The 14,644-nt window shown below is 45.9% G+C and overlaps 2 protein-coding genes across 6 annotated transcripts; one reads left to right on the top strand and one right to left on the bottom strand.

The window, feature by feature from the left end:
• Positions 1-33: 33 nt before the first annotated feature.
• LOC122389530 (H/ACA ribonucleoprotein complex subunit 3-like) lies at positions 34-4,802 on the top strand. 4 transcript variants are annotated; one of them, XR_006257992.1, is made up of 2 exons: positions 34-84; positions 4,320-4,802. XR_006257992.1 is itself a non-coding variant. In XM_043381674.1 (2 exons), the coding sequence occupies exons 1-2, from the start codon at positions 541-543 to the stop codon at positions 4,534-4,536; spliced, it is 228 nt and encodes a 75-aa protein (XP_043237609.1). In that variant the 5' UTR covers positions 527-540; the 3' UTR covers positions 4,537-4,802. The 4 variants fall into 4 exon arrangements, 1 of the variants encoding a protein (XP_043237609.1); XR_006257990.1 differs by having other exon boundaries at positions 34-96; XR_006257991.1 differs by having other exon boundaries at positions 34-127.
• Positions 4,803-5,133: 331 nt separating this feature from the next.
• On the bottom strand, positions 5,134-14,589 carry LOC122389527 (apoptosis-inducing factor 3-like). 2 transcript variants are annotated; one of them, XM_043381662.1, is made up of 11 exons: positions 14,351-14,589; positions 13,923-13,969; positions 13,564-13,627; positions 10,771-11,123; positions 10,297-10,463; positions 9,827-9,951; positions 8,838-8,968; positions 8,271-8,470; positions 7,453-7,581; positions 6,953-7,169; positions 5,134-6,607 (listed from the first exon to the last, which is right to left on the bottom strand). In XM_043381662.1, exons 2-11 carry the CDS (start codon positions 13,957-13,959, stop codon positions 6,369-6,371), a joined length of 1,662 nt encoding a protein of 553 aa, XP_043237597.1. In that variant the 5' UTR covers positions 13,960-13,969; positions 14,351-14,589; the 3' UTR covers positions 5,134-6,368. The 2 variants fall into 2 exon arrangements, with proteins under 2 accessions (XP_043237597.1, XP_043237598.1); XM_043381663.1 differs by having other exon boundaries at positions 14,480-14,509.
• Between the last annotated feature and the right edge of the window lie 55 nt (positions 14,590-14,644).

Raw genomic sequence — 14,644 nt, 5'->3', positions numbered from 1 at the left:
CGAACGTATTTCTATTTCATCCAGAATGAGCAGACCATTTATCGGCGCAGAAGTGCGCCATTACATTTATATTTACACACGTGGGTAAGCTCTCGGGTAAGCTAAGAGAGGCTAAGAGGGGTTTGTGGTGAGTATCTGTGATTAATTATCATTTTTTGTTGTATTGTTAAGGCCTGGCTACACTATGCGTTTTCTGCGTGCGTTTTTTGCGTATTTGCGTGATTTGCGTAATATCGTTCTAGAAGAAAGCTATATTTAATAAAACTTTTACATAAGTTATGTATAAAAGGTAATGCAATTCTTATATTAACTAAAATTGAATATGAAAAAACACTACAAAAACGTAATATCATTTTTTACTAGCACGATATCACGCAAAACACGCAAACACGCAAAAAACGCACGCAGAAAACGCATAGTGTAGCCAGGCCTTCACCCTTTCCCTGCGTTTACGATGTACAAAATATTCTCCATTGCTTTACAAATAGCGTGTTTCTGCCATTCATTGATTTCACCACCAAAAGGCCTTCAGGGCGACGAATGAGCGATGAGCGAGTGAAATGTGGAATGGTATCAATAAAAAAGTTCAGTTTATTTATTCCATTACTTAGTAGCTGAGTATGCAGATCAATGTTTCAGTCTTTCAGACTGCTGATAGGTATTCACTCCAATAACAGTGGAACTCGTTTGAACTGGAGACTGAGACCATGGAAGTAGTCAGACTCGAGCTCAAAAGACGCAGCCAAACTTCTCCAGGATATTGGTGGTCAGATTTCTAAGGCAACCTACTAGAACCTCAGACTCAGAGATGTGTCTTGGCTTTTGCAAAGAGTTTTGACTGCCATCATCCAGGGAATTTCCATTGTCATATTAGCCACAGCTCTTCCCAAGGCATGTTATGATGTTACATCACCAGGTGTGCCCAAGGATGCAAGTCTGGTCCAGCAGAAGAAATAACCAATTCCAGATGTGGACCTTGAAGTAGTTTTCACTGGCTTAGTTATCAAAATCCTGCATATTTGACCAGCCAATCAACAAGCATTCAAAAAATGTTAGCCTTAATTAAGAGACTTTGAGGTCCTATGGAGCAAAATTTTTGGGCAACATAATGATTTAACATAAAAATGCAAAGACATCCCACAATACATGTTATACCCAATCCAGTGGTCTTCTACCACTGCCAGTGACCCTCTCCTTGACTCTATTAGTTGCCAGGATCAGGGACGGACCTGCCACCTGGGTTATCATAAAATGCTCTAGTTTCCAGCTCATCTCATGAGATGCAGTCATTCTTCTATCACTTAAAGGGACCATCCCACCTTAACATTAGTTTTGAGTTGAGATAGCCAAGTTTGCGGCCAGGCTCAGAAACCACCATTTATCCTGGTCGCAACCCCCGCAGCTTTATGGTGTTCAAGAAATTTCTTCCCTTTACTTGCAGGGTGGGACCAGCTTAGTCCCTATCTCTTAACCATTAGCGGTTTCTTGATGACGTCAGCAGTCATTTCAACGCCCGCCATTCCTTGAACCCGAGTTTTGCTGACCTTGAGCTCCCTTTGTTATCAACGTGAAATCCGTCGTCGGCGCTGAGAAAGCCTATTGCTTTTCATTTTAATTTGAATATTAGAAGATACCCACCACTGGAACTTGGACTGATATTATACCAAGGCCGAAGATGATCAAGCTGCCTGCTATATCTGGAGCTTGGTGTTCAACTTCAACATGGAATAAAAAACAAAATATCAAAGCAAACTGGATATGGTACTCCAAGTTAAAGTCCAAAGAAATTTTGAAGAGCTGACAATTGACATTAATTCTTTTCCTGCAAGGTTTCCATATGGAGATCACACCATGAAGAAATATTTTTGATGTTAACAGTTGAAAGGGGATTGATCATCCAGTTTTGACGAAAGACGCTGCTGACTGTCTTTGGTAAAGGATGTCGGCATGAGGTGCAATTGTGCTTGTGAAGTGGTTATAACTGGTCTTTTCACAGTATTAAATTAAATGTGCCATTGCAGCCAAGTGTGTTATCATGTAAGGAAAAATCAAAACCACAATGTTGGTTTTACGAGCATTGAGAAGGCTGGTAGGTAACACCTGCCAGGCTGCCTGTGCTCGTAAATCATGCTGCCAAAGTTTTCTAAATTAATTTTATCATACACTTTTGTTATCCAGAATGGTTGCACTATTGTTTGGTATCATATTATTCCATGTAAATATGGTAGTGTAAAGTCCGACCAACATGTTACCAGATTTGAAGCTGTTACGTTACCTAAGTACCTGTTTTTTACTGGCGTGGTGAATGTCACCTGGATTTTGTTTTGAGGTGCAGACCTAGTAACTCTGACTACATGGGTTTGAAGCTATTATCTATTCTGTTTTTACTGGCCTGGTGAATGGCGACTGATGTTGTCCGTGGATGGCACTGAAACAAATTTTGAGTGTCATGTACAGTGTTTTAATACAATGCTGAGGGCTGAAAGTTGTCTTGTTTAGAGTGGTGAAAGTTCAGGATATGCCAGCCACCATGGTGGGTCAGAGTTAATGTGTTGCAGTCAGTTCGGCTTCGGCAAGCACACGGATGGGCATACGCATCAAGACCTGCTCTGCCATACTTTCAGCCAATTTTACCTAGGTAAGTCTTTTCTTTTTTTCTGCCAAAAGCTATGACATTGTGAATTTCAGTACTGTGGTCTGTGTGTAGCTTTCAGGAAAGCAATTCTAAATAAAGCTCTGATAAAGTGCAAAATCAGCAATGCAGCCCTCTATTACATTTTCTACAACATCTTACTTGTTCCTTGCATGGAGAGAAAAATGCAATGTTATGAATTCGTTTATTCACATAATTTGACAAGCATGCAGTTACCTGCTACTATCACTGCACAAAACAGCAGAAAACATCAGTTGATCAAACACAAGACACAACAGAAGTTTACAACATATAGGGCTGCCGAACCTGCTTCCTCCCACCACAGTTGATGCCATTTCCTAGCCTGGCTTGATGTGAGCACTGAATAGCTGCTTTGTCTAATTACAGCTCACTACCATTCAACTTAAACTACTCTCTTCAAAGTAAGAGTGAGAGCGTTCAGTGTTCATAGCAGCTCGACAGACGACAGACAACAAACATCTTGACAAACCAACCAGTATTTGATTTGGCTAATGATTTATGTGCTTGTTGTATCATGGCCAAACTACTTTAACAGCAATAATCCCTGTTTCATCTTGATCTTGCTTTTATTTCCATTTGAACTCAGATCTTGAAACAATCATCTGAAGTGATATCAGATACTGGCTTCCGTTTCTCTTGAAAGCAAGTTAAAACAACAATGATAAACTAAGGCAGGAGATGTGAGTTGTGGCAGTAGATTTTTGATTCAACATATGTAAACCTTATATCGCTTGAGACCTCTGTGACAGACAAACAAATATTTATAGTTTTTTGATAGTTTGGATTCTTGGCTTGATTTAGCAAATCAGCTGTGAACCTTGACTTTGAAATCACATAAATGTCATGGTACCCGAACAAATCCTCGCATGACATTTCTTCGTAGCACAATTTTTCGTCCGCATTTCTTCGTCTACAAATCTTCGTCGGTGCATTTATTTGTCCCTCAATGCTTACTCTTGCATATATTTGCGTTGAAGAAGAAATGCGAGCCGATTTTCATATACCCTGATGCGAGACAAAGTAATGCGATACGAATAAATGCCCTGACGAAGATTTGCAGACGAAGAATTGCGATACGAAGAAATGCCATAAGAAGAATTGTCCTGGAATCCTTCATTGGCCATCATATATTGACCTTGATAAGATAAACGCATCATTCGCGCAATATTTGTCGCACTTTGATACCAAACTATTGCTTCCAAATGCCGACGTAAAGAAAACCTTTATGTGACGTCATAGAAACAGCGGATTTCCCAAAAAGTAAACAAAAATAAAAGTCTTATATCTCGAAAACGGGTGAATATTTTCCGGTAAAATTTGGTAGATGTTCATTTTCGCTCTTTGTGATTCACGCTACATCACTTTTATGCCAATTCATTAACTTTTTTGAAGGTGGGAGGGTCCCTTTAATGTATTGTGTTGACAGCCTTCACTTTTAATTACCTATTCAATTCTCACCCTGATTCACCTCGATGTGAAATTAAGCCACATCTATTGCCACATCATAGGACCTACACCTTAAGTATTTTTTTTTAAGTAAAGGTCATTAGGTACCCTTTCGAGTAATCAGACCCTTTACTCAAGAAGCTATCTGCAGAAGCTTTCTCCTCCCATGTCATCAATATGCTGCTTTCTTTTATTACAGACCGCACTTTACCGCTGCCACCATGTACCTGATGTACACTGAGGATGAGAGTGGTAACCGGGTGTACACCCTGAAAAAGGTCTCGGAAGACGGGCGACCCACCACGTCTGCCCACCCGGCCCGCTTCTCGCCCGAAGACAAGTACTCGCGAGAAAGGATCACCATCAAGCGCCGCTTCGGGCTGCTGCCCATCCAGAAGGCCAAGGTGGCCTGCTGAGAGACGGGTGGCTCCGGTGTCACACCAAAGGGGACAATGGACATTGTGCCAGAGGGCATCCTTCGGTATCGCACGGTGTCGGAAGATTGTACCGGTCACGCAGTTCATACATCTTATGAATCATGTGACCATGGGATTTGCGAAGTGGTGCCACGACTCGCGACCATAATCTAGCACCGTGATGGTCGATCTGAAAGCGACGTAGTCGTCACCGATGAATGGGGTTTAATCATTACACGCGTTTTGTAAATAAACATCGAGATGTCTGTGAGTTTTTGTGGCTGGCTAGAGACGCGCGACTTGGTCAGTACTCAGTACTGGCAGAGAGAGCGTAACGTCCTGATTACGATGCGCACAAAGTCGCTGCCGGAGCAGCATTTTCGGTTCGGCTGAATGTCAGCAGCAGATTCGCGAATATCAGTCTGCTGCTAGATTGATGGACATGCCAGAAGACGCGAATGATTATACCTATGCATCCGTTCCGTTCCCAGTCATCGAGTGAAAGCAGTCTTCTGGTGGGTCGGTGGGATACCGCGCAGCGTTCACCAACCCTTTGTCCTTCAGCTTCAATTGCGATCGACACTCGACTAAATGCCATTTGAAGGTGCTTATACAAATATATTGGTTCTCAGAGCACGGTTACTTGGTAACGTATGCTATCACGAGTCACGAAGGGGTGTAATATTCAGTTAAATGCAATATGTAATACCTTTACAAGCGGCTAAATATAATTTACAAACATTTGGTCCTTTGACATCACAATTCACAACCGTTACTATGGCCTAGACCGCGCGATGCAAATATCGACAAAATAGCCGTATCAGAATGAAGTAATATAAAATACCGGTGTACAAGATTGTCATTGTCCTCTCCACCACATAAGGCAAAATAGTAATAGAGACATCTGATTGTAGCACATATTACACTGGCAGCTGTCAATTCTTGGACATCAATTCGGCGTCACTGTAGCAGGACGAGACACCACCACCTCGGACACAACACGAACCACAACCAGGATATCATGAGGTGTTTTCGAGATAACTGGGCAAGACGACCACGAGGTCTGAAAAGCCCTGATCGCTGAACAACAATGAGGCTTAAAGCCGATATAACCGGCTCATCTGCAATGCAAACTTTAAATAGCGTCCCAGTTACAACAAAGGCACAGTTTGTTCGTGAGGTCGACGGCTTGGTAACGCCCATGTTGTGCCAAAAGAAGAAATAAATATCTGCAAACGCCAAGGTAAGCGAAATTGCGCATCAAACAACGGGGCTGTAAGTCATGACGTTCTAAGCATAACAGGTCGACTTTACTGGGAATCAAAGAAAACAAGGCATAGATAGATCCAATGGGCATAACATAAACGCATAACAAAATAACGATGACAAAAATAAAATGCGTAAGACAAAACTAAAACGGAATTAGCATTAATAACAGAGGGGATCTACAGAACAGCACAAGTGACTACAACCAAGCCAATATCGTCCAGCGCATAACAGCAGCAAAAACCAGTAGAACGAACAGAGTATTTTCTATCACTAAGGTATCGGTGCTCGAAAATCACATCGTGAAAGTGTAACACCATCACCTGAAATCGATACGGGCAGCCCGAACGCTGCTGAATAAGTGGTAAATAATTGGGGCCTCCAACCGCGCTCGGCGGCCGAACTAACTGCGCAATCTTTCATCGTAACACAAGCTCTATGTTCTGGCTTTGGATATCTTTCAAACTGACGTGACCATCTCGAAAATCATTATTCACGGCTCGACTCTCTCCGGTCACCTTTCTCACATCCTTCCACACCGCACTCCACCCTACACCCGCCTCTCCTCACTCGCCTTGCTTCTCAGCGGCAGGCTCACCCTCAGCGGCCGCAGCCAGCTCATCCTTCACGCTCTGCTTGCTCGGGCAGCCAGCGGCGCTGAACCGCTCAGCCCACTGAGCGGCGGCCGGGTCACGACCCAGAGTGGCCACACCCTGCACCTGGTCACCGTGACAGAAGAACGCCACGAACTTCTGACCGGCCACGTCGCCGTCGTAGATGATGTCGTCGAACGAGGGACAGTAGCCTGTCGGGGAGGGGAGAGTTTGAAATGGGGTGTAGAAGCTGGCGTTTTGTGAATCTGATAAAACAGCACGTCATGATTTTCGTTAAAGCTAAGCTAAGCAAGTTATAAAATAGCCACAAACATTCCGGTCACTTCTGGAACATCCCATGGCTAAACCTACGACAATCTTCAAATGATAGGCATCTTGCAATGTTCAGGCACCAATTGGTTATGGCTCGAACCAACTCCATTAAACAAATAAAAAGAAAGACGGACACAACCTTCCCCTTCATCCAAACCAATTATCGCCAAAATGTTACACACCCTTTGTGCCCACGCCAATCCACCCCACCTCTCGCCACTCACCTGTGTATCGTACGCTCTTCCCGTACTGCATGGTCCAGAAGAACGGTACCGTGTTAACCTCCGTCTGTGTTCCAGCAGCGTTCCGTCCGGCCACGCTGCCCAGATAGTGAGCCAGCTGCCAGTGGCCGATGGCCACGCGCCGCCCCTCCGCCAGAGACAGAGGGAAAGAGGCGATATCGCCCGCGGCTAGAATACTGTCCACGGAGGAACGCAGGTGCTGCAGGGGAGAGAGGAGGAGGTCAGTGAGATGGAGTCGGTGGTAGAGCGGAGCAGGCTGACTTTTCGATGATTTGACTCTTGAGTAAAGAAAGTAGAGGCATCGATGGCATCACGACTTAGGGATCACTGGGATCCATCATGTTGTTTATTGGGGCTTGTTTAGAACGCACCGACTAAAGAGGTCGTTTTGCTATTTTGAAGGCAAACAATCTAATGAACTTGCAATAATTCGCAAATTGGTCCTTTTACCCTGTCTCCTCGTCCATCAATCATCATCCTACCTTATCGACCACGACATAGCCGCGTTCGTCCAGGTCCACCACGCCCTTGAGCACCTCCGTGCAGGGGATAGCGCCGACGCCCAGCAGGCATACATCGGCCGGCAGTTCCGTGCCGTCAGACAGCACCACCTGGTGGTGAAAATGGAAGTAAACCTTACAGTAACGGCCACAGGGCAGTAACGGCTGAGCGACACATTTGAAGCAGAAATCACGTCTTCTCATTTGCTGAAGGACGAAGGCCATTCATCAGCTGGTGATCACTTCAAAATTCGTGTCAAGCCATGCTAGCCCAGCATGTATGTAAAAAGGCATCCTGCTCCTGCTCATACAGCATACCCATACAGTGTGTCCAGTGTGTGTGGCTCATGGCTGTGCTATTGTAGATACTACAGCCATGGTATTGTAGATAGTAGATACCATGACGGGCAAAATCCGAAGTGGCACTTGGCAGAGTGCGAGATGAGACCTGGTGAGCCAATCTCACGATTAGTCGGCATTTTCTTGCGACTAGAAAACCGTCACATCATCGGCGATAAACATTGAAATAGCAAAAACCTGCATGATAAAGATAATGCCGACGGCAACCGCAGAGTTACAGCCGTAGGTGACACGTGTGTGACAAAATTGTTCCTTCAGAGTACGAAAAAGTATTTAATTTCCTTAAATTATTTTTAAATCAACGTAAAATTTGCCATTCTTATGTTTGAATCCTGAACTCCACGATATTTAAAGATGTAATATACCCACCTTATTACAAAGACCCGCTCAATCGCATCCTATCCACACCTAACCATCGCGCCAGTCCGTATCCCACCCACCTGTGCCAGCTTGCCGTCCTCCCCGGCCTTGAACTCGGTGACATTCAGACCGTTCTTCACCACCACTCCCTTCTCCTCGTGCAGTCCCTGCAGCATGGCGCCTATCTCGGGCCCCAGCGAGCGTGCGAAGGGCACGTCCCCCGGCCCCACCACGGTGACGGAGGCCGCCTTGCCCACGCAGTAGGAGGCCGCCTCCATGCCTGTCCGAACAGACGGTGTCCGGACCGGGGTCAGCGCGACAGTTAGTGCTAGCTAGTAGCTGTCGTTCAATCAGTCATTAGGAATGTGCCAAAATTGTCCAATTTATATTCAGCCATATAACTCGTAAACCATAGGGTTATATCGTAGACAGTTAATTGAAGACTCTTCAATTAACTGTCTCTTCAATGAAGAGCCTGCATACTGAATACGGCCCAATGCAAAAGAACGGCACATTATAAATACAGTAGACTAAACTGTAAACAAAGCACAGCCAATCAAATGCAATTCAATCATTGGGCTTCACATGTAAAAATAAAATAAAACTCCAGCAGAACTCTATGGTAGCCCTCCCTCCGAATGGCTCACCGATGAAGCTGGTGCCGACGATGACGACGTTCTTGCCGGGGATGAGGCCGGCGATAGCGTTACCGTCGTCGGGACTGCGCAGGACGCAGATGTTTGCCAGGTCCGAGCCGGGACAATCCAGAGTGCGGGGCCTGCGGGTGGAGGGGGGTTACACTAAGCAAAGGCAGGAATTTTCAACGGTAGGACGTATCCGAAGGAATTGACACCGATACGATTTGGTTAAAGTTCTGAACTGCAGCTGGGTTACACACGGTCGTCCTTGGCACAAGGATGTCAGCAACGATATTGAACGTGATCTTTCGGGACTACCTAACAATGATTACCAGTGATCATTTGCAGGAAGTCTCAGGATTAAAATTATTACATTAAAATAAATATGCGCACCAAACACGTCCGACTTTGATAAAAATATGAATCTCCCATGGCATCTGAGCAGCCAGCCACACCAAATTGTACCAAATTACGGTACAGTTATGGCACCGTACATGCAGCTACGAACAGCGTGCAAACCACAAAAACGCACACAGCGCAGCAACCCACAGCGTCATCACTCGTCACCACTCAGGAGGACCGAGTTACGAGTCCACGACTCACGACCCGTACACGCGTCACGGAACTCTGTCACTGCCGGGACCGGGGCGTCACGCGTCGCGGACTGTGCGAGGCCCCGTCACCACAACTGGCACCGGACGGCGGTCGGCTACTATCACCCGCCTCTGGGGACCTTCGCAATCCATTGCTCACCCCTTTTCAGTCAATATTTATGGTCATAAATTATTAGTGGAAATTACTCTAAGAGCATTATCACTCATTGAAACTAGACTTGTCGATCCAAGTTCAGAACTGACCATTGCAAATTAACAAATCTCTTTTTCCCATCGTCACCTAGCGTGAAAACCCTTGACATCAAATAAGATAATAGATAGTGGCAAAAAGCAATTCAATTTATACAGCGATTCATCTTATTTTGTCCACCAGCGTCCACCCACCTGGAGCCGGTGGCCACCACGAGGGCCGTGTAGCCGACCTCGGTGCCGTTCGTGAAGCGCACCTTCTTCTCCTCAGCGCTGATCGACTCGGCCTCGTGCTCCGTCAGAACCTCAATGTCAGCGGCCTGACACAGAGGAAGCGGTCGAGCGAGGTGTTAGATGTGGGCAAGGTTAGGGGTTCGACAAATGAGCGGCCAAAATACTACATTCCAAAACTTTCGACAGGTACCGAGCATTACGTGCAAACGCAACTAACGAGCTACAATTCATCAGAGTAAAACGTTCGAAGGTACAAAACGTGTAGCGTAATGATAAACTCCCACTTCAGGCAGTCATTCGTGATTCGTACCTTTGGCATGCTACCACATATCCATCATTCAGTCAACGACCTACTAAGCTATATTTACATCAGTGAGCCCTCGTAACTCGCATATCGGGACTCCCGCCCCACGTCGCCACCGAGCACCCACCTTGTAGAACTCCGGTGTGCGGAGCCGCAGTTTCTCGGCGTCCATATCCAGCGCCTTGCTGAGTTTGGGCCGGTCGTAGGGCAGGTGCTTCTCCCGTGTGGCCAGTACGAGGCGGCCTGTGAAGCCGCTCTTACGGACCGCCTCCACACAGCTGGCGCCGGCACCGCCTGCCAGTAGGAACAGCGGAGCGTGAGTGGGTCATCAGGCTAACCCACTGGGACATTGAGCATCCAACAGGAATAGAAGCGTGAGTGAAATATTTCGGAGACTATCGGCGAATACAAAATACCCGAAAGTGGTTGACGACAAAATATGTAAATTAATAGAACGACAGTCAATTTAATGAGGTACACGGTCACCCTACAAGCAGAATCCGTCGATCAAAGCAACAACAATCTTATGATTCCGGGTTTCCAGAGCGCCCTTATTGAGTCAATCGCGCTGATCGCACGCTGTACCGCGGCTTCCGCTCACCTCCACCGAGCACCAGAATGACGTCCTGGCCGTCCTCCTTCCGACCGGCCAGCTGTTGTGAGCACTTGTTGGCCTGCAGGTCGGCGCGTCGGGCGCGCACACGGACGCCGCCGTCCGCCTCCACCACCGCCTGGTAGCATGGCACGCCGTCCAGTCCCGGGAAGTCCTCGATGTCACCGGTGGCCAGGCTGAAGCAGGCGCCGTGCCACGGGCAGCGCACGCGCCCGTTGGCTACCACGCCTTTCTCCAGCGGCGCGCCATAGTGGGAGCACTTGGTGCCCAGTGCGGAGACCTTGCCCTCATGCTTCACCACCAGCACCTTACCCTCGCCGGCCAGGTCACAGACCCGCAGTCTGGTGGTGAGGTCAGATGAGGTCACCACCACGAACCAAGATGAGATGGATCCGTATGGTTCAATGCTGTAGCTACATATTAGGAGCAGTAAGAGCTGGCTGATAAAATCCAGTGCTGCTAACATTTAACCCTATTCCTGGCGGGCTCCGCCGGGACAAGAAACTGGCGGGGGGGGGGCCGATTCGGCCCCCCCCCCCTGAGATCTCGAGAACGAAGCAAGATAGCGACAAGCGGTAAACGGCATCGGATACGCACGGCCAAGATCTACAATTTTTACTAAGGTCATTTTCAGGTCAGGTCAAAGATGACGTCACAGGGGTCGAAAAAGTCAAAATGGCGGCGCTAGATATGGAGAGTTTTTCTCGAATAACTTTCGAATTAGTCAAGATAGGAACAAACTAAGGGCATCATCGTGATCCTCTCGTCAATCCGCATCGAATGATATATATGTTGACCTCGAAAGGTCAAGGTCAAAGGTTGACCTCAGGTCACGTGACCTCGAGGTCATCATGTATATCATTCGATGCGTCTTGACGAGCTGAACACAATGAGACCATCCACGCGTCTGTATCTTGTTCCTGTACGGAGTTATTGGCCAAAAACCTTTGGTGACCTTTGATGACGTCACATGACCTCACAGCTGCCCAACAGCAAAACAGACCTCACGGTAGTGAAGGTTGATCGTATATGAAGTCATGTATGGTATATGGGGCCATTCCGACCCGTTTTAGTGGTAAAAACAGGGAGTTGATTTTTCCCCCATTGACTTATAATGGGGAGGTCGCGAAATTGACCTGACCTTAGGTCACCGATATCAAAATTCCGAGATATACAAATTGCACATACTGGTACCCTAACTAAACCCTGAAGAGAAGAAATTGATCGGTCAAAAACTCTAGCTCTGGCGTGATTGCAAACTTTTCTGAGGTAGGGTCACAAAACCGCCTCTGGTGACCTGACCTGAGGTCAGATCAACTCAAATTTTTCAGACATGTTGCGTAGAAGCCTTTTAGGAAAAGTCAGAAAATTTGAGCTTCCTAGCTCAACGCGTTTGGGAGAAATAACCAAAAAACCTCAGGGGGGGGGGGCTCCTGAGGCCCCCCCCCGCCAGGAATACATGGGAAATTGACTCAAGTAGCTCAGTGATATCAACTGTGTGAAAAAAAAACACAAAGAGAATATAAATCCACCATAGCTTAACCCGCGCCGTGCTGGGGGGGGGGGGGGGGAGCGTTTCACGTCCCCCTTCAGATTTTCGCGACTAACTAAGAAACGGCGGCGCGCAACGCCGCCGTTCGGTACACCTGTTCATGCATCTTTTCCGCAAATGTTGTGAAAATTTCAGACCCAGGTCGTTGAAGGTCAGGTCACCAGGTCACGTGAAGTGACATTACCTCAGAAAAAGTTCAAAGGCTCGCTGTAGCTACACCGACCGAACAATCGATTTGAAACTTTCAGCGATTGATAAGAGTAACAGTATATATAAAATGTACATCTCGGATTTTTTATATCCGTGACCCAAGGTCAGGTCAATTTTGCGACCTCATTATAAGTCGACGGGAGAAAATTGAAATGCAGCTTTTTGGACGAATGTCGTTCTAAGCCTTCTCAAACACCTGTTCATAGGTAAACATGGCACACTTAATCGGAAAATTGCACATGTGACCCCTCTGTGTGCCCCTGACTGAGGTCATCTCAGGTCATGAAAATCTGAAAGGTCACCAGCAGTTTTCATCACTATAACTTTTGATAGAGACGTGCTAGAGCGGTGAAAACATGTAAGATGTGTTCAGCGCGACGATACGGATCGACTGATATGCAGCATGACCCTTTCCAGTCACTGGTCAGGTCATGACTTTGTCCTGAGGTCAAATTTTCCAAGTGACCTTTCAAGGTCAACTTATAGTTAATTCGACGCGTCTCGACGAGGAAAACACAATACTGACAAAATTAATGTCATCCCTTTCTTGAGTCAAAAGTTACTACCCAAAAACATTTTTCCTGAAAACTTTTTTTTAGTTTTCGCCCTCTTGGGGCTAAATAGCTGACCTGAGGTCAAATCTGAGAACAATAATCAGAAAGGTCTGTAAAAGTCAAGTGCACTTTTCCTCGGCGCTGTAGCTCTATTGGTTCCCGAGTAAGCCTTGGGAAGTTTCCAAAATTGTTGAAATTGACAAAAATGACTGATGACCTCTGGTGTCGGTGACCTCACCTTTGACCTGACCTTAAAAATGACTGAGATATTCCCACCATTATTTTTTATGCTCTTTCGAGTGCCGCCTACCGTGTGTCGCTGGTAGCCCAGGAGCCGAGTTAGACGGGGGGTGTAAAAACGCCCCCCCCCCCCAGGAACGACACGAAAAACTCAGGCCACCAGCACGACACGAGTTAATGCAACTGAAATAAAAGTAGATAAAATAAACACTCATAATAACTTACTCATTGTCTGCAAGCTCATTTTCTTTGCAAACAACAGCTTCAACAAATTCACCTTTGGCCGCACCTGGGAAACAGGGTAAATATGTTGCAAGCTACACTCTACAGTACCTACAACAAAGAAGTGGACCCTGGTTTTCTATTTTAGAGGAAGCAGCACTATGACTCATTTGAAACTGATGTTAAATTGATTCACTTTTTCGTCCATTAATTCAGATCTTTGATTTAGGAAAAGCACATTCTGAGCCACAATGCTCAACTCAAGACAGAAAAGTGATATCTATGATAAAGTGAGAGCAGTGAACCTTGTCAAACTGGTAACTATTTACCTATCTAATGAAGTTTGTGAATAACAGCCTTACCTTTTTTGCAACCAGCACGAGTCAGAACGGAACCCATTATGAATAACCTGAAAAAAGCTGATTGTTCAAACATAGCACCAAAGTGAGCTGAACTTCAGTATAATGGCAGGTGAACACAAAACTGTTTTTGAAGGGGACAATAGGGAGCTCAGCACAACAAAACTGCCATGCAAAGGCAAAACAATAACCAGGTCAGAGGTCATAATGTCAGGCCCTGAAGTCACCCATGACCCAAATCACAAATGTAACCTTTTTGCCTTTGCATAGCAGAAATTAGTGGAAGCCCAACAAAATACATCAATATATAAGATTAACAGAACTAAGATGAAGAAGCATAAAAACAAGTTGAGAGGCCGTAGGCCACACCACATGTTTGATGCTAGTTTATCAATAATTATATCTCAAGCTTGTGACCAACCAGGTCTTACCCTTGTGCTTTCGGGGAAGGCCCTCGGAGCTTTATTCAAAAGACTTTTTATATACACTGTGCAAAAGACCTCGGACGATTTACCAGCATACGCTTCATAAATCAACACAAGATTGACGGGTATTAGCACCAGCGCAAGCGGCTTCTCGACGCAAAATGTGTGGATAGCGCTATCAAGGATTTGTAATTGTAAATTACTGTGTGGATAAATGGTGAGGCTCAATGCTTCTGCGCTTATATGACATCATAGAATTTGAATGTTTCAAATCTTTCTAAAACGGAATTCCTCTTGATA

Source organism: Amphibalanus amphitrite, unplaced genomic scaffold, assembly GCF_019059575.1.
Source record: "Amphibalanus amphitrite isolate SeventyFive unplaced genomic scaffold, NRLGWU_Aamphi_draft 000361F_arrow, whole genome shotgun sequence".
In the NCBI taxonomy this organism is placed as follows: domain Eukaryota; kingdom Metazoa; phylum Arthropoda; class Thecostraca; order Balanomorpha; family Balanidae; genus Amphibalanus; species Amphibalanus amphitrite.
The sequence above is the reverse complement of the archived record's forward strand: the minus strand, read 5'-3'. Positions and strand labels throughout refer to the sequence as shown.